Raw genomic sequence first — 25,600 nt, 5'->3', positions numbered from 1 at the left:
ATGAAGGAAGTTCTTAACTGTGGTCAATTCCTTCTCTCACTCGGTCTGTTTAATGACAGAAATGCTCAAAGTTGAGGATTTTACTTTTGGGCATCTCAGAGTATCGATGGCCTGCTTGTATTCTGTAAAGTGCTCAAGTTCACTTGTATATTTATGGTACACTTCAAAAACAAATCGCAAACATCCAGACCAAATAATTAATACAGGTAAACCCCTACAGGTTCCATTCTGGGACTCTCATCATCAGGTGGAATTATCACGTCAGGTTCTGTCTTGGTAGTATCCCGCGCTGACATCCCCACTCCTGCCAGCCCAGGAACCTGAGGCAACACTGGGTAACTAGGGGCAGTGGTGTCATCTCACAACCTACGTTGTGATTTTGAACGTAGTGATTTACAATCTCTCTCCCTTCCCATCGACGACAATTTGCGTATAATCACCTTTTTTTTTTTAAAAACGACGCTGGAGCCATCAAAACACGATACAGGTAGACCCTGACTTACCTTTATTCAAAACTGATTCTGATCATCGTAGCTTCAAAATACAAGTTGGGGTCTATCTGTAGATTAAAAATCCACACTAGAGACTGTCAAACTGTATTTAATGGAGCATGTAATAATCAGACTCAGGCCTTTTTCTGTGTTACACTTTCATATACTTGCTTTGCAGCAATTCCAAAAAATCATGGGTATCTATGCGAATGACGCCACATATTAGTACTATATTATCAACATAATATTAATATTGGAGCAAAAATTACTTCTGCCAGTTGTTGTGGGCAAGCATTTGACATTTCTAAATATTTCCTCTGAAAATCACCCTGTTAATAACAAATAGATTTGAACTGCTAAAAGTAGTGAACCAAAAAATCTTCACACATTATTCTTGCTGAGTCATTATTAATCTCAAACTTTGAAATGGTTATGGAATCAGTTTTTGTTTTTAAAAAGCTGATTAATATTTTTTTTTAAAAAAAACCTAATATATTATTACCCATTTCAAAAACTTGGTTACAAAACTCTCCCTACAATACTGAAACTATTCTTCAGCCATGTAAAAAGTAGTCATAATTTCAACTGGCATGCCTTTAAGCAAGTTAATTTTTATCTGCCCTCAAAATCGAAGGTCTGTGTGAAGGACACATGACAATTAGGTAGTTTTATCAAATGAGCAGTGAATGCATCCAAAGATTTGGTTCACAGATTCGATTGTCCAATGTGACAAATCCTAACGCACAAAAAACTAACAGATTTCCCAAAGACCATTATTTCATTAAACATCCACAACCTTTCAAGGCAATGTTTTTGGTGTGATAAGATGTAATCACAATAGCGTTGACTAAGCTAGACACAAAAATGCACCAACTGACCACACTAGAAAATGGTCTAGATCACCCCAGCCCTGCCCAGCAAAGGCCCCAGCATTTGCATTTAATTGGGCAGATGCAGAAGGCTGAATGAGCTGGCTCAACAGGCATCTACCTCGGCCCCATACCTAGACCACTGACAGTTTTTTTTTTTAAACAGCTTGCTGCCGAAAGCTACAGTCAAAAATGCAAATACTTTAAATTAATATCACTGAATTAAATAAAATAGAAACTTTATTCAAATAAGGCAAAATAAACTGACCACCCCCTCCTCCCCACCACAGGGTGAGGAAACCTTTCAAATTTGTGGAACCATCACCCAAATGCCAATCTTTCTTGTTGTAACATTGAGGGCCAGATCCAAAGTGCAAGTCACTGATTCAATACTGGGATAGCAATCAAGCCTCAGAGGGGTACATTTAGATAGATATATCAACATCTGGCCACAATGTTTAAGATTTCCTTCCCATGACTGACTTGGCCATTCAAGATTTTTCCAGTTTTTAGCTTTGAAAAACTCCTTTGTTGCTTCAGCAGCATGCTTTGGATCATTGTCTTGCTGTAGGATGAAGCACCGTCCAATGAGTATGGAAGCATTTGCTTGAAAGTGAGCAAATAAAATGTTTCTATACAACTCAGAATTCACTTTGCTACCACCAGTACCTGTTGCACCAGTACCTGTGACAGCCATAAATGTCCAGGCCATAACACCCTCATGTTTCACAAATGAGGTGGATGCTTTGGATCTCAGGCAGTTCTTTTACACCTCCACACCTGGCTCTTGCCATCCCTCCAAACAGGTTAATAACCTTGGTATCCTCTGTCCACAAGACATTTTTCCTGAATTCTGCAGGCTCTTTTAAATACTTCTTGGCAAACTGTAATCTGGCCATCCTGTTTCTGTGGTCAACTAGCAGCTTGCATCTTGTAGCGTAGCCTCTGCATTTCTGTTCGTGAATTCATTAGTCATTGACACATCCACCTGTAGCTGCCACCTGAAGAGTGTTTCTGATTTGTCAGACCGGCATTTGGGGATTTTTTCTTAATTGTGAAGAGAATTCTTCTGTCACCAGCAGTGGAGGTCTTCCTTGGCCTACCAGTCCTTTTGCGATTACTGAGCTCACCAGAACACTCTTTCTTCTTAATAATGTTCCAAACAGTTGATTTTGGTAATCCTAAAGTTTGGGTGGTGTTTCTTACTGTTTTATTCTTGTTTTTCAGCCTCATATTGGCTTCTTTGACTTTCATTGGCACAACTCTGGTCCTCATATTGAAAAATGGCAACTACAGACTCGCTCCAAAGATGGTCAAAAGCTTAGAAGCAAGTCTAGCTCTCTTATACCTGCACCAAAGAATCAATTAAACATACTGGAATAATCACAAACACCTGTGAAGCCAAACATTATAGTGCCCTGAAATCAGGGGTCTATGTATAAAAAGTGCAGTAACTTCTACATGGTCAAACCAAAATATGTTCAAATACCCTTTAATAAAATCTGGAACATGCATTTTAATCACGTGTATTATTTGCTTACAAATTTAAAACTATGGAGAACATAAAGGAACTTTATGTAATTTGAAGGAGGGAATGACTGAAGAGGGAAGCTGCCAAGAGGGAATAAGGGTGAAAGCAAGAGAAAGGGAGGAGGAAGAAGAGAGGGGGATTAAGCAAAGCAATTCAGAGACAAAAGTTGATGGTTTAGATGCACCTCATTCCATCAAGTCCATTATGGAAATGGTGTGCAACAACTGCACAACAAGGCATCTTCTACTCTTCATATATGGAGTGGAAGCGACCTTAATTACGGGTAATGCCAAAGAAAGACATTTTAGTTGTAAAACTAAACTTAACCTTTACTGTGCAATTCCTTTTTAAAAATCCCATAAAAAATGACATATTGCAATTAAGAGTTAAACAGCAAAAAACATGCATGACAAAAACTTCACAGAATTATGCAGCTATTTTTAAAGCTTTATTATTTTCCACAAAACTGAAGCAAAAGCAGATACCCTCCTGCCTTCCATATCAGCTCTTTTAATATAATTTCACACCCAGCATTCATTCCACTCTCTTCCTCTAGTGATTGGATAATTATTCTCCCACGTGTACTTTTTCAAGATCCACCTTTAATTCCATAACTTTAACATAATCATTCATACATCAACCAAGCCAACTTAGAGTATTCTACCAAATTTCCATGAGCACACATCCTTCCTCACATCAAATCCCTTTGACGACTTCCACACAACTATAAGCAATGCTTATCACTCCATCCTATGCCCACACTTTAGAAAGTCAGATGATCAAGCTGTGCTGCTTCTACTTGCATACAAGCAAAAGCTCAGAAGGGTGGGCAAGGTGGTAAAAGTCAATTAATGATCGTCTGAGGAACTAGATAAACACTTAAGCTGCATACCATTACCAACTTCATCAGCCAGTCTGCATATGTGAACTCAACAGGTGTTCTCAAATCTGAAACTGTGCATGAATCACAAAGTCAATTTGTTACTAAAAGCCACATGAGAGGCATTCAAGTCAGGAGACCTGGCACTGTACAGGAAACTCGTTCAATCTCCTGAAGGCCATCAGGGAAACCAAGAGGCAGTACTGCACCAGGCTAAAGTCCCAGGAGAACATTGTGGTCACTCAGCAACTCTAGCATGGCACAAATACAAAGCCAAGCTGCATAGCATGTAATGCCACAAGACTCCCCGACAGGCTTAATGACTTCCTCTGAACAGGTAGCCAATGAGGCAGCAACACTCATCCCAACTTCTTCGTGCTCCTGCATCCACAGTCAATATTGCTAAAGTCAGATCAGTCTTTGAGAGCACACCCTCAAAAAGCAACTAGTCCACAAGGAGTCTCTGTATGTGTCCATGGAGCCTTTGAAGATCAACTTGCAGGTGCATTCAGAGATATCCTAACTCTCTTCTTACAACAAGCCATTGTTCTCACCTGTTTCACAAAGGTCACTATCATACAAGTAATGAAGAAACAGACCCAAATATCAATCGACTGGTGGCTCTGACAATAAACCATCATGAGATGCAGATCATGGCTCACATCAACTCTAACCTCTCAGACACTGTTGACCAATTTTGGATGTCATCCAAACAGGTCACCGGCAGAAGCCATTTCCTTGGCCCTACAATCAGCCCAGGAGTAACAGGACAGAAAGATTAGAGTACCGCTCATCGACTATAGCTCAATCTTCAATACCATAGTCCCCAGCAAACATCCCCAATCTTGAGAATCTAGGTCTTAGCATCCTCTTCCCACCCTCCTCCTGCAACTCCCTCCTGGTCTTCCTGTCCAACAGACCACAATCAGGAAGATTCAGCACCAGCGCCCAACAAGAACATCAACTGAGCCATCCATTACACTTCTTTACAGCCATGTCACCAAATACTGCTCCAACTCTATTTTTAACTGTGTCAACGACACCAGAGTCAAGGCCACATATTAAGTAATGATGAGACAGAATGCAGGAGGGAGGCTGAGAGTTTAATTGTCCTGGTGCCTAGACAACTCACTCAAAGTTAGTACTACAAAGAAGCTGATCATAGTCTTAGGGGGTGGTGGTCTATGATCCAGAGCGCTGAAGTGATAGCTTCAAGTTCTTGTGAATAAGCATTTCCAATAACGTGACCTAAATCAACTACATCATGTGACTGTCAAGAAAGCACACCAATTCTATTTTTTTCCCCAGAAAGCTTAGCAAATTCAGAATGTCCCCTAACTTCTACAGGTGCACTACTGAAAGCATTCTAGCTGACTGCATCATAGTGGTACAGTAGCTACTTCACCCAAGATAAGAAGACAACAGTGGAGCTCAGAACCTCACATGAACCTCTCTTTCTTCCATCAACACCTTCCAGTGCATAGAAAATGTAGCCAACATACTGAAGAGACCCATCACATCCTGGACAAACTCTTCACACTCCTCCCATAAAGGAGAAGGCACAAAGGTGTTAAATCACAACAAGCATTAGGATTTTTACTTCCTCATAGCCATCAGACTTCTAAATGAACCTCAATAGATTTCATGCTCCCCTTACAATGCCTATGTACTAATTGATCTTTTCATTGCAACACTATAATTGTACTCTTGCTTTTCTACTTGGTACAGCTGAAGGAATGTTATCTTATACTGATCTTTAAATTCACTTTCAAATGGAGTGCCACTTATGCACCAAAACTTTTTACTCAAGATGATGCTGTTTGATTCAATAGTACAAGATTCAGAGCCCAACAGATATATTCAGTTTCTTTTATATCGTTGGAAAATGAATTTGGAATCAATTAAAATAGTAGCAAATCAAATCTACACTGACTGATCATGTAACTAATTGCAATCACAGTCAATATAAATACTGACATTTCAGATACATGCAAAAGCTAACTATAGTAATCCAGTCTTAGCTTGATACATTTAATGTTCTTCAGGGATTACACTGTATCTCAACTGATGCATTGATTCACACACAAGGACATTTTCTGCAACATTGGAGAACTACAAAGTTTAAACTGTAAGGGTTTCAACCTGGATAACAAAATGATTAACATCTGAACTACAGGCAATGCTATCCCTAGCCCAGATTCCGCAAAGTAAAACACCATAGATTGCCTGAAGCATCAAATAAATGAATCACAGCATTAAATGCTTATATGCAAAGGTCCCCGAGAAACAATTTTACGGTCATAAAGATAATTAAAGGTAGTCAGCTAATTTTCAAGATATTTTCAACACTCAAGCACCAAGACTTCTTAAATTTATAAAGAATTTTGAAAGAATCTTGTCTGTTATCCTGTAAATGTGAAAGACAAATAATTTGTTGAAAAGGGAAGGAAATGTTTTCTGGATTTTTAATTTGTGTTAGAGACCCAATATCAGACAAGAACAATGGAATATGCAGAATGCTGAAAAGAGTGCTGCTGAGCACACTGTGACAGTTATGGGTATATTCCTTTATAAAAACATGTTAGAGAACAGTAAATCTATGTAGTTAAACCAATATCTTTGGTTCCAATTACAAATCATTCCAATTAAATTGAACATTACTTATAGTATTTAGATTTTCGAAATAGCTCACCTTTTCACTTTTTAAATGATTTGGACGCTCATGGATTAATTCATGCTTTGCTTTTTCCATGTCATTATGTGCAATCTGTTTGTTTTGACTGTGATTGATTGCTGGAACTTTATCTTCCACAGCACAACATTTCAAACAAATATATTCTTTGTCCTCTTTCTCCAGTTGCTGGGCTTGGCCAAGTGTTAGTCCAACACACTCTCCATGAAACCAGTCATCACATCTTCCACACCCTACCATGAACCTGAAAGTAAACCGTATCCAAGTTAATTGATCCAAGAAAGATGTCTCAAAAATATTAATTTCAATATGTGCTGGCTGAGATTTCATCAACAGTAAAGAAAGCCCTTTGAAATAGCATATTTGATGGCACTTCCCCACACCCCTCCCACAAAAAAATGGCTCAGAAATATCTTGAGTCTTGTATGCAAAGTTGAAATTAGGGTGATAATGGTGAGTAACCCCGACAGTAATCATCATTGCTGTGTGGTTCACTAGCATCACCCCTATCTATCGTTGGGGGCTGGTGGCAGGCTGTCGGGGCAGTGGGATCAGTGTGGGGGCTGGTGGCAGGCCGTCGGGGCAGTGGGATCAGTGTGGGGGCTGGTGGCAGGCTGTCGGGAGAATCTTCCTGCAGCCCACCACCCCACTCCCCCACCAGGAGAGTGGGGCAGTGGGACCAGCATGGGGACTGACAGCAGAAGTTTGTTTTATAAAATGTTTTCTGCTATACCCAAGCTGCTTTTGTTTTCTCTTGTAAATTACTGCAGTATTATTGTTAAAAAGATTTTTCATGTTGTCCTAGTTGCATGTTTTGTCCAAGTTTTTTTCTGCAATACTGCAGCTATACATTTCAACATTAAATGCTTACCTGTAAATAGACTAAAAATATCTTAATATTCTCTCCTGAAATGGGGGAGTGGTCTTGTATCCCTGTGGGTCTTGTACATCAAATACGGTAGTATTTTCAATTTAAAAGTTTGGGATTTATACTGCATCGTGATCAACATCAGGGTATTGAAAAGAAAAATTATATGGAGCACTTTTGAAGTTCAATCCACATTGTAACATAATAATTGTTACTTATTTGTACAAATCACAAACCACAAAGATTAATGCAACTGAGCATAAATGTTACAGAAGAAACCCAAGAGAATTCCCTGCCTTTCTTTAAAAATATTACAGTGGGATAATGCATGATGGGAATGTGAATGAAAAAGAGCCAGCTATCAAAATTAATGTCTTGAACAGGCCTAGACAGACTACAATCTAATGGTACAAACAATTAATTTTCCCCAATTTCAGTTCACTTTTACCTCATGTATCTCAGTTTCTCTTTTTTCACCCATTCCAATCAACCTCTAGTCCTCACATTTTTATCTTCTTCCCTATATACATTTGCTGGATTACCATACCATCGCATTAGTTAAAAAGGCACGACAATGACTCCATGTCCTGAGGATCCTCAGGAAAATCAAACTGCAGGAGAAATTGCTGGTGTCCTTCTACTGCTGCTCCATTGAATGTGCTGGCCTACTGCATGCACTCTGACGTTTGTTTGCCAGTTGCTCAGCAGCAGGCAAGAGGGACCTTCAGAGGGTCATCAATATGGCCCAGAAGATTATCAGCTGTGCACTGCCCTCTTTGGAGGATTTATTCAGCTCTCACCGACTTAGCAGAGCGGCCAAAATCTTGAAAGACCCTTGCCACCCTGTTTGACCTGCTGCCCTCTGGTAGACGTTTTGGGTCCCTTAAATCACAGACAATCACAGATAAACTTAAAAACAGTTTTTACTGCAGAGGCATATGTGAACTGAATACCACCAAACATTGAATATTGTATTGTTTTATTGTGTTGTTTTTATATCTTATTTGTTTGATGTATGTGTGCACTGTCAAGATGTGGACTCAATTTTGTTGCACTTGTGCAATGACAATAAAAGGTCAATTGATATTCCCCTCCAGTCCCACATCGACTATTTTCATCATCATGGCTCCAAACACCTAGTACTCACACATTTCACCCAAGGATTTCCACTCCCTAATCTAGTTCCATTTACTCTTCATTACTACCCCTTAATCATCTTCCTCCCTTACCAGATTCCAACACCAGTAAGTCTATGCATCACTGCTATTACCCTCCCCAGTTTCCACTAATACTTTTTCCTTATTCCCACCTCCACCTATCACCACCTGCGTGTCTACTAACTCCACCTCTCCCTCACCTTTCTCCACCTATCCATTATACTTCATCTTTCTCTCAATCCATCTGTTGCCTCTTGGCTCCTGTCACACCCCTTCCCTTTTCTTCATCCTGGCAATCTTCCCTTTCCACAGTCCTATTGCATGATCTTGACCAGAAACATTAACAAATCCTTCCCCCACATCTCTAAGTGCTACTCCTCCCCACTCAGTTCCTCCAGTAGTTTATTCTCCCCCTGCCCCACCCCACCCCCATTAGATTCCAGCATCTGCAGCATCTTGTGTCAACAAACGAAAACACTTCTGCAGGATGTGCTCCTTCAGGGATGCCTAACATTCTCTGCATCTGAAATTTTGGCTTCACCTCCAAATTTGTTCTACAAAGGGCACTAGCTATATGCCAAAAATACATCTATCAAAGTACTAGAGGTTTGTGATGGAATATTTGGAGATGTATTTGGGAGATAAATTGGTAAAATTAGAGAAGGTTACTTAGATACATACACTTTAAAACATATCTTATTTGAAACACTGAAGAATTCATATACAGTGACTTTACAGAAACTATGGAGAATGCTATACACATTTCACAAGTTGGTGCTAATTGAAATTATGTCATGAAATGAATGGACTGGAGTCAGGTGATCCGTGTTGGACATTTCTGAGTGGCTGGCAGTTGGAATGAGAGAGACAGAGACAGAAGTGTCAGCCAGGAGAAGCTTGTTGGAACTGAAACAGAAGCTCCAGAGTGGCAAATGGCTGGAAGTGCTATCTGTCTGATGTTTCTCTTGGAATAAGTGGAACAGAAAGGAACTCAGAGCCTGAAAGAAAAGGTTATCATCTGAGTACCTTGATGGGGCAAGTTTCATCAGCAAGACATCGAGGTGACTAATGGTGGTACCTCAGTTGTGGAAATCCTAGAACAACAAATCTCTCTCTGCAAACCCTACGAGAACCTTCCTGAGCAGTAAACATTTACCTTTCGAGCACTAAAGCCTGGTGAACTTTATACATGTTAAATTCTGTGCACAGTATAAAAATTGCCTGCAACCAGAGAACTTGGAAGAATGAGAAGTGAGATTGAACAGTGAACCAAATAACTTTTCTTAAATTTACACACACGTTACATACACGTGCACTTAGAATTAGAAGGAGGTTAAGTTGGGTAGTTAATAGTGATAGGTTAAAGTTTGATTCTGTTTTCATGTTTAAAGATAATTAAAAACAACTTTTGTTTAAGTAACTATTTGTCGTGGTGAATGTCTGTTGCTGCTGGGTTTTGAGGTCCTTTGAGCATGTAACAGGTCTCTCAAACAAACATGCATAGAAATACACTGGCTGCAACAAATATTCAAGTTTCAAATCCTTTGCAGAAAGAAAATAGTAACTCAATTTCTACCACATTTGCCTGGTTCAATATCCTTTTCTCTTGCTCCAACCATTCAATTGGATGTGAACACTAACAGTTTTTCCTCAACTACTAGCCCTTAATTCCACATCTATGTTAAATCCACCAAATAAAAAAAATTACATTTGACCTTGTATCAGTGATAACTCAGTCAAACAGCACTGAAATAAACCATTCAGCCTACCTTTTATCCATGCTGCCCCAATCGACACAAATCCCATTTACCCACATTACATCCATAACCTTCAATGCCTTGCCAATTCAAATACAAAGTAGGGTCTGTTTAGTGCTTTTTTTAAAAACAAAAGGAATAGGAAGGTCAGCACCACAGAGGGCCATAGGGCCTGTACTGTGCTGTAGTGTTCTGTTATCCATCCTTCTTAAAAGTCTGGGGTCATCCTCTCTTTGGGCCGTCCATTCCAGACTCCAACCATCTGTGAGAAAGAATCCCCTTTTACCTCCCACCCCAAGTCTAGGCCCTATAACCATTTACTACCTATCCTTTCTGTCCAACTCACTATTTTGCAGTGACTATCAAGTCACTGCTCAGCTTTCTTCACTCTAGAGAGATCAAATCCAGTCTATCCAGCCCCTCTTTGACTACTCATATCCAGGAAAGATCTTGGTGAATCTCCCCAGCACCCTTTCAAATGGAATAGCATCCTTCCTATGGATCTGAACTACAAAAATCAACTGCCTCCACCAAATGTTGCTACCATTTCATAATCAAAATGTTGAACAGGTCAACTTGCTATAATTTTTTTTAGTGTTTTGGCATTAGTATTGGGCATTTGCTGAATATCTAGAGACAATGTTCTGGCGATATACTTGCCTGTTAGAATAGTGATTTTTTTAAATTTATTCACCATACATCTTTGCAGTTCAGATGAAGGATTGTATTCCCTGACATTAACTTGTTTGTGCTCTATATAGGCAAATGTTTTTTAAGTTGGTCTTTATCAAAAAGATACTAGGAGTACAAGAGTAATGATGTCTTGCTACAATTGTACAGTGGTTTATTTAATGAGATTACACCTGGAATATTAGGTGCAATTTTCATTCTTTTTGGCGATAGCTGCACTTGGCTTTGGAGGTGCTGGTCTGTTTCTGCTCTGTGGGTCAATCAAGCAGAACACATTTAAACTCTCTGGAGCTTAAAAGAATGATAAGTGATCTCAATGAAACAAAGGATTCTGAAGATGCTATAGAAGATAGAATCTGTAAAGATATCTCCATTGCTGGGAAGGTCCTTAACCATATAAGAGAGCTTCAGGATAAGTATTGGTTATTTCAAACTGAGATGAAATGAATATAATGAAATAGGATCAGGGTGGTAAACTGACAGTACATACTTATGCATTTCTTGACCCAGGAAAGTGTCATTTTATACTGAGGGTCTTATGAAAAGGCTTAATCTTGAAGGAGAAAAGACAAAGATTCTATTAGAAACCATGGGACAAAGAAGGTTTGTTGAAACTAACATGGTTTCAGGAATAAAGGTGCTGGAAAATACAGTGATAATTTTTATGATCTTCCAGGTGTATATACAGAGAAGACCATGCTTGTGCATAAAGGAAACATCCCACATCAAAGTGATCGGGATCAGCTAACTGAGATAGAAATGCTAATTGGTTTCAATGTACCAAAGGCACTGGAACCAAAAGTAAACCCAAGTGAGGGAGATGGGCCTTTATGCTATTAGAACTATGCTTGGATAGAAAATCAATGGACCATTAGAAAGAAACAATTATGTTGCTCAGAAGCAGTCAACAACAAATGTCAATACAGGTACACAATCCTTTATCCGGAACCCTTGGGGGTCAGTGTGCTCCGAATTTCAGATTTTAGAACAAAAGCCAGCTGCCCCAGATTTAAGCCCACCCGAATTGTGCTGCCATCTCTCTCTCCTCTCCTCCACACCCCTCCCCCCACCCATCTCTGTCTCTTCCTCCACTGTACCAGCAACAGGAAAAAAAAATGCTGATTTTTGGAGCTTTCCAGATTTTAGAAGTCCAGATAAAGGACTGTGTACCTGCACAATATCTGTTGTGAAACTCAAAGAACCTTCAGAAGAATACAGAATTCTAAGAAAATCTTATTGATGACAACAAATCAGGGACATCTAAATCAGTAAAGAAGAAAGTGTTTTCAACAAAAATGGCTAAAAATGAAGCATTACAAGATGATGCAAATTCTGGTGGTGATTATTTCTGTTAAGTTAAATCAAAAGCAGGAATGAACAAATACTGTACTTGGAAACAAAATTGAATCAAATGATTCTTCAGTTTTGAATGTTGACAAGTATGAAGAATTAATTGTAAATAGAATTTGGAAAACCAAGAGAAAGAAAATAACTGCTAAAGAAATGAATACAGTTATTAAAAGGATTCAGCATTATCAAGATGCAAAAGGTTGGAAAGGGAGATTCATGTCTTGAAAGAGAATATGTCATTGTTTCCTGGAAGCTCAATCATTGAGTACTTTCAAGGCTGAATCAGTTTGATTTTTGTCCCATTCGAGAATCAAGAATTAAGGTAATCTAGCAGAGATTTGGTGTAGTCAAAGATCAAATTACCAAGATCTTATTGAAAAAAGCAGACCTGAGAAGTTGCTTGATGCACAACCTATTTTAGTGTTATTAAATAATTCATTTGTGATACCTATTCTCAGTTTTATTTGTTATTATTTACTACTTGCGGCAAAATGTTACAAATATTAACAATCCTCCATGCAACTTATTTTTTAACTAATCTTCACCCTTAATAATTAATCATTACAATAATTAACTGGATATGATGGTTCCACCTATCAATGGAATTTGCCTGTAGAGGGAAAAAAATTAAAATTAATTTGTGGGTGGGGCAGGAAAAAGTGTAGCAAATGATTGCTACCACAATACCTGAACACTAAAGTGCTGAAGGAATTCAGCAGGTCACAGCATCCATGGTAAGCAATAGACCAGTGATATTTTGGGCCTGAACCCTTCTTCAGCTCGGCCACCCGACAGAGAGGCAGACTGAGAGATCGAGAAAAGGGGAGAGTTACCGGAGATGGACTGAGTGGATTTGACCAAGTAAGGAAGTTGGCAAAGTTGACATAGCGCATCATAGTTGCAGGAGGCAGTACCAATGAAGACATTAATGTAGCAGAGAAAAGCCTGAGGAGCCCTTTCTGTATAGGCTTGCAACATAGCCAATGACAAGACAAAAATATCTGGGGCCCATGAATATCTATTTCTGCACCTTTGATTTGTAGAAAGTGGGATAAGCCAAAGGAGAAGTACAAGGGCGATTTCAAGTTTTGCCAGACTGAAGAGGGCAGTGGCAGAGGGGAACTGGTTAGGTCTGTTATATTGGAAGAAGCCAAGAGCTTGAGGCCTTCCATATGGGAAAATGAATGGAGGTACAAAGAGAGTGAACATCCATGGTGATAAAAAAAAAAATCAGACAGTCCAGACCAGAGAACTGAAAAGTATCAATAGGGTAGAGAGCATGCAAGGTGTTCCAGGTGTACATGGGAAGGGGAACAAAATGGAGTCATGGTGATACCAGTTCAATGGGACAGGAGCACACAGAAACAATGGGTCTACCAGGGCAGTTGAATTTGTAGATCTTGGGTAGGAGTAGAACAGGGCAGTACGGGGTTGGGAAACAAGGAGGTTAGAAACTGTGGAGGGGAGATTCCCAGAAGTGATAAGGTCAATGATGGTGCAGGAGACTCGCCTTATGCTTTGTGATGGGGTCTTATTCAAGGAGTAGAGGAAGAGTCTGAGACCTGTAATTTGGCCTCAGCAAATTAGACGTCAGTGTGCCACCCTTGTGTGCATTTAATAACAAGTTTGGGATTGCTGCAGAGAGAATGTAGGGCAGTGCATTCAGAGGGGGTAAGATTAGAATAGATGTGTGAAATCAAGACAGTTAAATGTTTGAACTGCAGTTGGAAATAAAACATCCAGAGTGGACAAAAAGCCAGAACGATATGTTCAAGAGGAAGAATGCATGAAGAAGGATCCTCAGTGGGTTGAAGAATTCTTTGAAGTAGAAGGTTTGGGGACAGAAAAAGTTACGTATCAAGGTGGGTACAAAACATGTTGTGGGTGCACGGGAACAAAGGTAAGCCTCTACTGGAGACAGAAGAGAATGTCAGAGGGGATAGTGAAGACCCAGCAGGGGTTGGAGTCAGGGTCAGCAGGATGGAGAGGGTTGAGGGATTCAGTGGGGCTTGGACCCGAATACAAATTGCCTGTTGCTTTCCATGGATGATGCCTGACCTGCCACATTCCACCAACACTTTTGTGTATTATACTAGTTGCCCAGCATCTGCAGGCTCATTTATCAAGGGACTGTTGCAGCTATCTTTGCACAGACCAACTCTTCATTCTTTCCCCTCTGCAATTAAACCTCAATCCCAAATTTATTTTCCATCCCATCACTAAAATCTGACGGGTGTCCACAGTAGAAAAACAAAGATGTGTTTATACTTCTTGCACCTTCTGAATGCAAATTAGTCAGGTTACTATGAGCATGAGCTACCTACTATTGTCCATTCAATTTTGGAAATAACCATTTGTATAATTCAACTATGAACACTATATCCACTACTAGTGATGCAAAATTGCTCAGATTTTTCTACACCTTATTTAAAATTTTCAAAATTTAGTTGATTTTAAATGTCAATAAAATCAAGACGTCAGAAGAATTGTTTATTGCTTCAAATTTTAAACCTAGATTACTTAATCATTGTAAAGATTCAGTTCTTTCAATTCATGAAAGCTCACCTGCTATTATGGGATTTCCTACAAAAACCACAGAGTTTTCTAGGGTCCCACAAATCTGAGGCAGCAACAGGGCAAGAATGGTCGACTTCAGTTTCCTCCTTTTTTACAGCAGGCAAATTATCTGGAATAAATAAAGGTGGTTCATCCAATGAGAGGCTTTTGCTGCTCCTCCGCTGCCTTGGAACAAAAGCCTTCTCATTTTTTCTGGCTTTCATTTTATCTCTATCATCTTCATTTGAATGGTCAAGTTTTCCTTTATCTCTTTCTTTGATATTATCTGTCTGTAGGGGGACTATTTTACCTGAAGGGAGAAGTTTGTGGCCACTTTGCAGCCCCTGTTTCACTGGTATCTCACTCAGTTTTGAAACAGAATTAGAACCATGCTTAGATACCTGGACTACTTTCCTTAGTTTATCATTCCCTGAAGGAGATGTTGACATTGTCTTGCAAATCTGTGATGTAAATGTCATCTGTACTTTTGCTGCTGAGGAAATAGGAGAGGGTTTGCCAAAGTTTTTCTTCTGTGATTGCTCAATTTTGAATTTAGCATCCTGTGCAACCAGAGTTTTCAAACTCTTAACTGATTTGTGAAGATGTTGCTCATCTTGGTCTATTGCCTTTCGTTTGCTAGTTATTGAAGAATGTGACTTGGGTGGTTTAATTGCTTCAAACGGCTGAATATCCAACTTGGTTTTCTTCCTATTTGTGCGCAGGTAGTTCTCCGTCTGGTCTGATTTTGAATCGACTTGTTCAAGTTTATGCTGAGGCTTTGATGGTGGCCTCTCCGGTTTTATAGCACGACTTTTAGATTCCATTGCATCCTCCTTCCCAGGGAGGATTTCAGCATGGCCCTTGTGTTCAGAACGATCCTGGCTTACTTCATTAATGGGACCTGACTCTTGTTTCGCTGAATCATCATTCACCTTCTTTGCCAAGTGAGCACTGGAATCCTGATCATTTTCAGAATCATTAGTACATTTGGCAACTATTTTTGAGGAATCTGCTTCTAGTTCAGGTTTACACTCAGGTTTAGTCTCCAACATCTCAGAAATAACAACTCCAGTTTCAAGTGGAGTTGACCTAATGTTCCCAGAGTCTTCAATCAGCTCCAAAATGCCTGAAATGTTTTGTTTTACATTGTTTGGAATATCGTCTTTACTTGGCTGTGTACCAAGATCACCCTGTGCACATACATAATTTATGGATGCAATTGGTTCAGGAGATACCGGTAATTCTTCACCAATTTCATTTTGAAGATTTTCTTTCAGTTTTGGATGAAGGTCATCATTGTTAGTCTGTGCTTCAGAGTTTGCCACAAGTTCTAACTCAATCGGTTCATTCTTCTGTTCATTAATATTACTTTCCACAATATTCATCTCTTCACTCGAGTCTATAGCTTTCCCTTCTGCCACAATTTCCTGACACTCGTCTGCAGTTTCATTTATAGTTTCACAGGGGAGATCAGCTATATCATGAAGATCTCCTGTGACAGTATCAACAGGCATTCCACCCGAATTAGTAGCAATTAATGATTCAGCAGAGCACTGCAATCCCAGCACAGACTTAAATTGACCATCTGTGGATGTAACTGGCTCATCTTGACAAGTGTCACAGAACATACTTTCTTGTGCTCCAACATGCTCTGTCAGAGATTCCTGACCAGTTTCAGTTACTGCTGCTGAACATTGCGATTTCAATGCTGCTTCAATTGGACTTTGGCTAAAAGTTGCAACTTGTACCTGTAAACAATGGAGATCATTTGCATCTTCTGTAACTGTATCTGAAGGGTTTAATTCTGCCTCTAAAATAATTGGTTGCTCACTAGGATTTGGTGATTCTACTTCAGGGGCCACTGCTTGCTGCTCCATTGATTCTACTGATGTGCCTTCATGACTTCCACAAGTTGTTTCTAGTGTACTTTCCATTGCATTGCTCTTTTCTATTGATCGGATTTCTGGGTTCTTTAAATCTACAGGATCAGACTCGACATCCTTATGAAAGGTTTCTGCATTGCTCTGCACATTTTCCAATAAATGCTGTGATTTCACCTTTCCTCCATTTTTTTGTGGATTTTGTTTCTCATGCCTATCTGGCAGTTTTGGTGACCCAGCTCCAATAGAGATAAACTTTACTGGTTCCTTCCTTTTCATTTGGGTTAAATTTGTTGGACTGAGCCTTTTAGCCAAGGTACTGTTGCGCAGACTTCGAACTGGTTCTAATAAAAAAGAAAACAAATTAATAATTTACCATAACCAATCTTCCAAAATCTTACATGATGCTCAAAGAATCAAAAGTCATAGAAACTGAAAACATAAGGCCATTCAGCCATACATCTGCACCAGACAAATGGGCATATTAACAATAGCATTTAACCAAGTTTCAGCACAGCACATTTTTAAATATATTTTGCATCAAAAGAAAACAGTTCCTTGAAATTATCAGTTAGACAAAATAATACTCAATCCAAAACTAAATTAGCATCAATTTACATTGCATGAATCTGCAATTCTGCTATTAAAGCACACTTTCAAATTAATTGATTACTTAATGTAAGGTTTGCATCTGTATACTTTCTGAAAATTCTAAAATTTTTTTTAATTTAGACATGCAGCATGCTACAGGCTCTTCTAACCCACAAGCCCATGCCGCCCAAAATCTCAGTACAAATTGTGTTTTATTTTAAGTCACTAAAGTACAAACATACTCTCATGGAAGGACCAGTGTACAACACTTCCTATATCCCACTCAAAATAAATGCAGTTTTTCATCTTAAATAGTCACTATTGGAATGCAGGAACTTTGATTACCAATTCTACACAAGCAATCTTTTCAAACTGCAACTTGTTTCATAGTATTTAGTGGTGGAAAAACCTATCAGGATAGCAGAATAACTTCTTCAAAATAGTGTCTTGAGCTCGCTTACATTGCACAGGAGGAGCAAAAATGGACTTGAATCTGCCATCTTCTGATTCAAAAGGCTTTCTAAGAAATTTGACAGCTATACACAGCTTTAGTCCTGTTAACTAGATCAAGAGTGTAATTTTGTTTTTTATAAAACATGTCAGTTTTGGAAGCTTAGAAATGCAGCACAGAAACAGCCTCTTCAGGCCTTCTACAATAGTAGTTCTACACTACATTAGATTGCAAATCATGAGGGTAGATGAACCTTAAGAACAGGACACAAATTTGCAATAATGCAATTATTTCAGTTCCTTTTTATAAGGAATGTGGATGTGACCAGGGGTCCTAAACAGTGACCCATTCTGAAGCTGGATGTTAGAGAACAGGATAATTGTAAATAGCTACGATAAAACTTCTGTATACTGCTGACTGTCGGAATCAATGCACTTCCTGTATGGTAATTACAGCCACTTTTACAATGCAGTGAAAGCAAGGGTCCCCATGTCCCAACAACTCATAAGGTAGGAATACAATTTTCCTAAATTATAAATGATTGTTTTGAAGAGCTTTACACAATACATGAGCTACATTAAATAGAGATGCCTTCTTTTACTCTTATGTTCAGTTGGCATTTAGGAATAGTGTATATTATTGAAACTGGCCCTTTGATCCACCAGCATTATGCCAAACATCATGCCCATCTTTACTAATCCCATGACTGCATTAAATCCATATCCTCCATATTGCCTGATCATTCAAGTACCTGTCCAAACACCAGTCAAATATTAATATTCCTGCCTCCACCACCTCCTGTCAGATACTATTTACTCTGCGAAAATTTTAAACCATTGGATCCCCTTTAAACTTCCACCTCTCACCTTAAACCTACATTCTCTCATTATAGACAACTTTACCATGGCAGACAGGCTCTGGCTATCTATGTTTCATTATTTTTTTAAAAATATACACCTCCATCATGTGACCTTTCCCTTTGGTTCACTCTTGGGAAAACATACCCAGTCCATCCAATCTCTCATGATCTTAAACCCTCTAATCCAACCACCATTCTCGAACCACACTAGCTTAATCACATCTTTCCTGTAAAGTGGCTGCCAGAACCACACATGATACTACAGTGGTCCAACTAATTTTATATACGACTGCAATATGATGTTCCAATTATTGTACTCCATGTCTCATCCAATAAATGCCATACACCTCTTCATTACCCTGTCCACTTAAGTTGCCACTTTCAACAACACTCCCCATGGTCCTCCAATAACCTAGTTTAACTTGCTGAAATGCTTAATTTCACATGGGTCAAAGTCAAATTCCATTTGCCATTGATTTTCCCATCTGATCTAAATTCTGTGTAACCTTAAAAATCTTCTTTGCTGTCTGCTAAACCACAAATTTTGGTATCATTTGCAGACTTGTTCATCATGCCACATACATGCTCTTCCAAATCATAAATATAGAGAATAAACAACAGAGGACTCAGCACCAATCCTTGTTACACATCACTGGGTCACAGTTTCCAATCTTAACAATCCTCTAATACCCATCAAACCAATTTTATATCAATTAATTAGGTCATCCCAAATTTCACATGTTGAAACTTGCTGCTTACTGGATTCTAAAGGCTTACTGTTAAAGCTCAATGAAAGCAGAATCATACATTTCTATAATACTTTCTGCATAAAAGATCTCAGAAAAGAGCAGCAGAGAAGGAAAAATTAGGGTGGCTGTGTTAAAGATAGAGGAAAAACAATTTAAGATCTTCTTCTGAATTAAAAAGACTCAAGACGTAGGGCCCCAAGTCCTTGGGAAGGAGTTTCAAGAGAATGTCAGTGAATAAATACTGTGCAATATAGAAAATATAGTGTTCCCTCATGTGCCACTTGGAAAGTGACAAAACACAAGGAAAGGATTCGGAGATTGTGTTTTTAATCAAGAGACTTGGTTTCAAAGTATCGACCAGGCTGTGCTGCAACGTCTATTTATGGGCGCGATCTGACTACTGATGAGCACGGGGGCTTTGACCTACTCCATTTCCAACCTGGCCGATTCACCCCTCTTTACACAACCACAGTAGCCCAGAGCTCCTGACTTCAAGTAATCCAATAGCCTCAGCCTCCGAATACCTGGATTACAGGCACCCACCACCACACCCGACACCCTTATTTTACCATAATTATATTTTGATTTTGAAAATTGAATTCACTGTAGTTCATTTCAATCTGGAAATTGAGTTACTCCTGATGAAAAACAAAAAACTGCATTTAATAAAAACCACCACCACCACAAGGTGATTTTATGATATCTTACCTTGGGCCAACAAACGTGGAGACTTTCGAGGTGACTGCATAGTGGTTTTTTGCAATTTAGCCTTTGTGTTCTTGTTAGAAAGTTCGGATAAATCCTCTTCCTCCATAGCATCAAGGGTGTTTTCTTTCATATCACCCTTATCATTGAGCTCAAGTTCTGCATCTGAGAAAAACAGAAAATTGTGCATCAGTTACTGCTTCAAGCTATCCATTAAGTATATTAAATTTACAATCAATTAAATCAATAGATAATTGGCAAAGTAGCATTCTGTTAATAAAACTTGTCTTTATATAATAGTTTATGTTTTGCCAAATCCCCAAACACAAAGGACACAAATACCACACAAAGTGACTTCCCAGCTCATTTAATACAACAAACATCAAGGATCTTGAACTGACTTTTTAAAATTTAATGCCATTAGAATGTGGAACTTAGAAAATGGATGCAAGAAAAAGAGGATTATGGGTGTGAGGAAGGGAAGGTTTAGATTGTTGAGTAGGTGACACAATATCATGGATCAAAGGATTTGTACTATGCTGTAACATTCTATGTTCTAAATAGCTACAAAAAACAATATTTTGTAGACTACATTTAAATATCAAGGAAAGCAGGGACGGCTTCAGACATCAACTGAATCATATATTATTCTCAGTAAAAATTGATGGAAACATCAAGCATCCCAGTATTGTAACTGTGTTCTGTGTTTATCATCAAACTCTTGTGCTCCATTTAATTCAATTACTTCACAAATGGCGTTTCTTATAAAATCAAAGTGATTGAATTATAATTGTTTGTCCTGGTTCAACTACCCAGTCTTCCAACTTACTAGCATAAGTAGTCATCTTCCTATGTTAAAGCAGATCACAACTCGTGACTAAATTCAGTGACCTTGCAATTACTGAGCTTCATGTTTTAATAGCTGATCACTGATAATCAGAATATTAACTCCCTGATCCAGTGGAGGAAGTCAAATGTGGTACAATCAGATTTCTAACTCGTGACACAATATTATAACTATTCTGAAGTTCTACGCTGTCCTTTGTAACAGAGATTATAAATAACCAACCAGTCCGTTTGTCCTTACCAGGAGCTGGAATTTCTACCAATTATATGTGACAAAAATCTAAGCCATCCATTGCAATCTCAATTGCTTATATCTCGATTCCAACCATTTCCTGATAACTCTCAGAGGCTGATCAGTTTTGCTGTGACAGTTGGTTTCCAAGTTTAATTCCAGACCACAAAGCTGTCAAACTGTCTCTGGCAACTATTGCTGATAACTGTGCCTTTACATCCATTGACAACTCAACTCTCTTCTTGCTGGCCTCCACTGTTGCTCTCTCTGTAAACCTGGGGGCATTTTAAAATCTGGTTCTCAGATCCTAAATGTCACCAAAACCCATTCAATCATCACTCATGGTTGCTGACCTACACTTGCTACCAGTTAGGCCACATTAATTCCAAACCATTCTACCATCTCATACCATTTATCTGTGACCTCCCCCCAATGTTATATCCCCAAAAAACATTGGTGAATTCCTGAATTGAATTGTTCCACCATTGGCAGTTTGGAGTTTTCTTCCAAAACCTGAGGCCTTCCCAGCTTTCTTCTTTTAAGATACTCCTTGAAGTTTACCTTTTGGGAAGCCTGCAGTTAATTGTCACCTTACTTTGCATTGCACCAACTTTTATTTGTTTGATAATGCTCCATTGATGGGTCCTGGGATGGTTTTGCTTTGGTATTGAATAAACTTGCTCTGAGACATTATTCAAGTATTCTTCACTGAAGCACATTCTGCTTCCATATTCTTTATCCATATGATGAAACACAAATACGCAAATAGAAAATTTCTCACTGCCACTATTATTGGGCAACGCATTTCCTTTAATATTCAACATCTTCATGGCTGGAAATGTGATTGGTTAATATAATCTAATAAGGAATAAATATCCAGGTGATAAAAGATTACAATCCACAACATGAAGTAAAGGACAATTTGCCACTGCCAGATATCAGAATATCATTAAGATTTTAAGCAGAATTTTGCAATCAAGCTCAAGAATGGTAACAACACTTTCTATAGGGATTGGTAAATTGAATATCAAAATTTTATTGAACCTAACCACATACATTTGTGATACTTGACAACCCAAAGACATCACATTTCTTTCATCATTCACGTCTTGCTTACGTTCTCAAGAATTGTCATAACATTGAAGTCTGCTCACCCAAATGCTACAATTCACCACGTCATAAATAAGGACTAGCCCAGAAAATTATTAGGTCATGGTACCCAAGTCCTTGCAATATTTTATTGGCTTAAACAGCAATAAATATCCTATACTAATGTTGCGTTTTCCTGCACCCTTCACTACACTATCTAAGCAGGTCTATGACAGACTTGCACAGGCGCACATTCATCCTTCCTGCATGCCCAAAGCCAAATAGAGTACCACACTATCACCATCCCAGTTGAAATCAGCTCAATTTAACAAATATTCTGATCAGTTTTAGTTATGTCAGATCTGGGCTTATTAACAAGCCTGTTAATTGTGAGATAACAATCAAGAGTCTTCAGTTCAAAACTCTCAATTACTAGTTTTTTTTGTACATTATATTATATTCACTGGTATTTATGCACAATTGCAGTATGACACCTTGACACCATTAATCAGTAGCTGAAAATCTGCTATTAAGAAAGTAAAGTTGCTCAAAGCTGCTACAGTACAGAATATATACTTCCATTTCAAACAATCAGCAAAACCATTTCAATGGGTAGAGTTGTGATAAATGCACTATCCCATTACAGACATGTGAAAAGTTACAAAGGGATAAATACTTTATTTAAAATAAAATTCAGCCAGGTATTTTGATTTTTAAAAAAATCAAATGTTTCTCATAGATGTTAATGCAGGAACAATCATTTCCATCCAAAACATTGGATGTTAGAAATATAACAAAAACAAGCAACACAAATTGTTCCTCATGCTTTGCAAATTAAGTTGCATATACCAAAAAGTGTACCGAAGCTCCATTACAAGCTCAGTTCACATTTCATTCAATGTGATTTTCACCCAGTGAAAAACTTCTTGCACAAATAATCTTTGAGTAAACAATTTCTGACAGAATCACTGAATTACATTAAGAAATGACTTCAGTCAACAAACTGCAGGCATAGTGAAGAAAGCCTGCTAATTTTCCAGGCACATCATCTTGCATTACAATGCTGAGCTCGACTCACGTTGCCAGAAATGCTAAATCAAGCAGTTTTAAGTGATGCCCATTCAAAATATTTTAGTATGGCTTAATTAACAATAACTTTCTAACAATCATTTTCATCCTTGCTCATCTCACCTTCCCACCCATATTAATTACAGTAGGCTCGACGACACTAAATTCTAATTACTCAATTTCATGTAATGTTAGGTGCTCAATAGTACTAAATTGAAGGTGTACAAAACATTGGAAATCAAATTCCAATGTCCCAAAATGAAAAAGTTCATCACATTCTCTCAACATACTTAATGACTACTCCAGCATCTAGCAGTTTCAAAGAAATTGCCAGAATAAAAGCAAAAGTTTCTCCAATATGAAATTACTTCACAAGTTCAGGGGAAACCGGATGACAGAATTTCAAGTAGTAGTTTGTGAAGGAAAGGTCAATGGAAAGAACCACCTACCCACTTATTCAAGTACTAAATGGCTACATTAGCCTACATTGATTTTGCAGGCACAGGAGCCAAAAAGCAAGTCAGACCTACCTGTTGAGCAAGTTAGCCGAAAGTTGCCATCTTCAGTATCTGAAAAGGGCAGGCTGAACTGTGCACTAGCAGATCCTAGCATAGGATCTTTGTCACTCAGCATGTTTCTTAAAGAACCTCCCAGGATGTCTGGTTCTGTGCCACAATCATCACAAACTTCACTTTCTAAGTTTGACTCTAAAATCAGAATGTCATCCAAGTGGTCGGAGGATATCAAAGGGTTAAATATATCAACAATATCCATGAAGACACTCGGACTCCTGCATAGATAAAAAGCATGACATATTTCAGATATTAATTGCAAAGCAAACCTAGATCCTCTAATAGGCTTCAAAACTGTCACTAATTTACACTAAAATTACAAAATGTCTTGACTAAAAAGTGGAAAAATAAAAATAAAATAGCACGAGTTAAATAACAAAAATCACTGATTTTAAAATATCCTTTAGCATTTCAATTGAAAGACTAGCAGATTGAAAAAAATCTGTGGTCAGCAGTCATGAATTAGATTTAAACTTTTCCAAAACAGCAATTCTTTTGATGATTTTCCTCATTTGTCACTTCCCACCTCCTTCCTCCTCATTTAATCTGTACGTCCACTCCAGTATTAACCAGTCAATCCAGTATTAATACAATTCCAAACCTTGATGCTTTCAGCTAGTTCTGAGAACAGGTATTTATGCAGAACCAAATATTTAGCACAATAACATGAAATCTGTGGTGATGAAGGTTTTGCACATCATTTAAAAATCATTCCATTACTGATGGCTCATTGACGAACTGATCTGTGCAGAATTCAAAATGTCAATTTTGGTCGCTGATGCATCACCATGGAGATCAAAAACATTGCTATAATTTGCTTCAGTCAGAGGTAAAACAAAATTGGCTCCCACTTATTACTATCTACAAACCATCACTATCACAGCCACCAACTTGATTTTACTCAAAAATCGCACCTTTTTCAGCTTTAACCAATATATACCAAAAAGACAAGCACCTCTGATTTTCTTAATCTCCCATAAAACTGTGCTGATAACAAAATGTTAATTTCTGACAATTTGTATTTCATTTTCTTTATTTCAAGCTTTAAACATGCTCAGACAATCAATCAATTGCATTTGTTGACAGAATCCTTTAGTGGGGGAAGGGGGGGGAAATGACAATAGTGAAGTGGAAATGAGCTGAAAAGATCTCCTAATTATATAAAAGAAAATAAAGATTTTACCACAGAATTAATTGAGGTAAAGCATAAACTACCACAATGGTTATTAATGATTGCAATTTCACCACTTTACAGAGACTAAATGTTAATGTTGGTAATTTTTTTTTTTAAAGTATACTATTTTGCTAAATACTAATATCTAAAATGAAATTAACCCTTCCCCCAATTAAGCAAAAAAAAAATTAAAGCACTGTATGTATATAATGACAAAATGTGTTCACATGAAATAAACTGCCAAACATCACATTGTACCCCAGGAATTCCTTCAGCGATGAAAATTGATGATAAAAATCAAGACATGGGTTAGGAAACACGAAGTGAATTAGTATGAAATAAAAAACTTTGCTTTTATTTCTGAAAGAAACTGCACTGTTTCATAATACAAGATATTAGGTTTTAGGCATATACTCAAATTTGAATTTTCTGCTGTGAAGAGTAAAGTGGGCTTCCCTTTTAAATGAATGTGATGACAAGATGAAAAAAATAATTAAAATTATTTCTGAAAAAAGACAGAGCTTCAAAATATGTTAGTTGTGG

General features: G+C 38.2%; 1 protein-coding gene across 9 annotated transcripts in view; it reads right to left on the bottom strand.

The window, feature by feature from the left end:
- The window catches only part of phf3 (PHD finger protein 3), a 151,337-nt gene that overhangs the window by 114,136 nt on the left and 11,601 nt on the right, over nucleotides 1–25,600 (bottom strand). For 5 of the 9 annotated variants that reach the window (XM_069886101.1, XM_069886099.1, XM_069886098.1 and 2 more), the window contains 4 exons: nucleotides 23,842–24,101; nucleotides 20,080–20,241; nucleotides 14,851–17,065; nucleotides 6,464–6,707 (listed from right to left, as the gene is read on the bottom strand). In XM_069886101.1, coding sequence (XP_069742202.1) covers nucleotides 6,464–6,707; nucleotides 14,851–17,065; nucleotides 20,080–20,241; nucleotides 23,842–24,085 — 2,865 coding nt within the window. In that variant the 5' untranslated portion in view covers nucleotides 24,086–24,101. The remainder of the gene's footprint in view (nucleotides 1–6,463; nucleotides 6,708–14,850; nucleotides 17,066–20,079; nucleotides 20,242–23,841; nucleotides 24,102–25,600) is intronic. The other 4 variants (XM_069886105.1, XM_069886104.1, XM_069886106.1 and 1 more) reach the window with 1 other exon arrangement.

The sequence above is a fragment of the Narcine bancroftii genome, chromosome 6 (assembly GCF_036971445.1).
Source record: "Narcine bancroftii isolate sNarBan1 chromosome 6, sNarBan1.hap1, whole genome shotgun sequence".
NCBI classification, from domain to species: domain Eukaryota; kingdom Metazoa; phylum Chordata; class Chondrichthyes; order Torpediniformes; family Narcinidae; genus Narcine; species Narcine bancroftii.
This window is presented reverse-complemented; position numbering and strand designations above follow the sequence as displayed.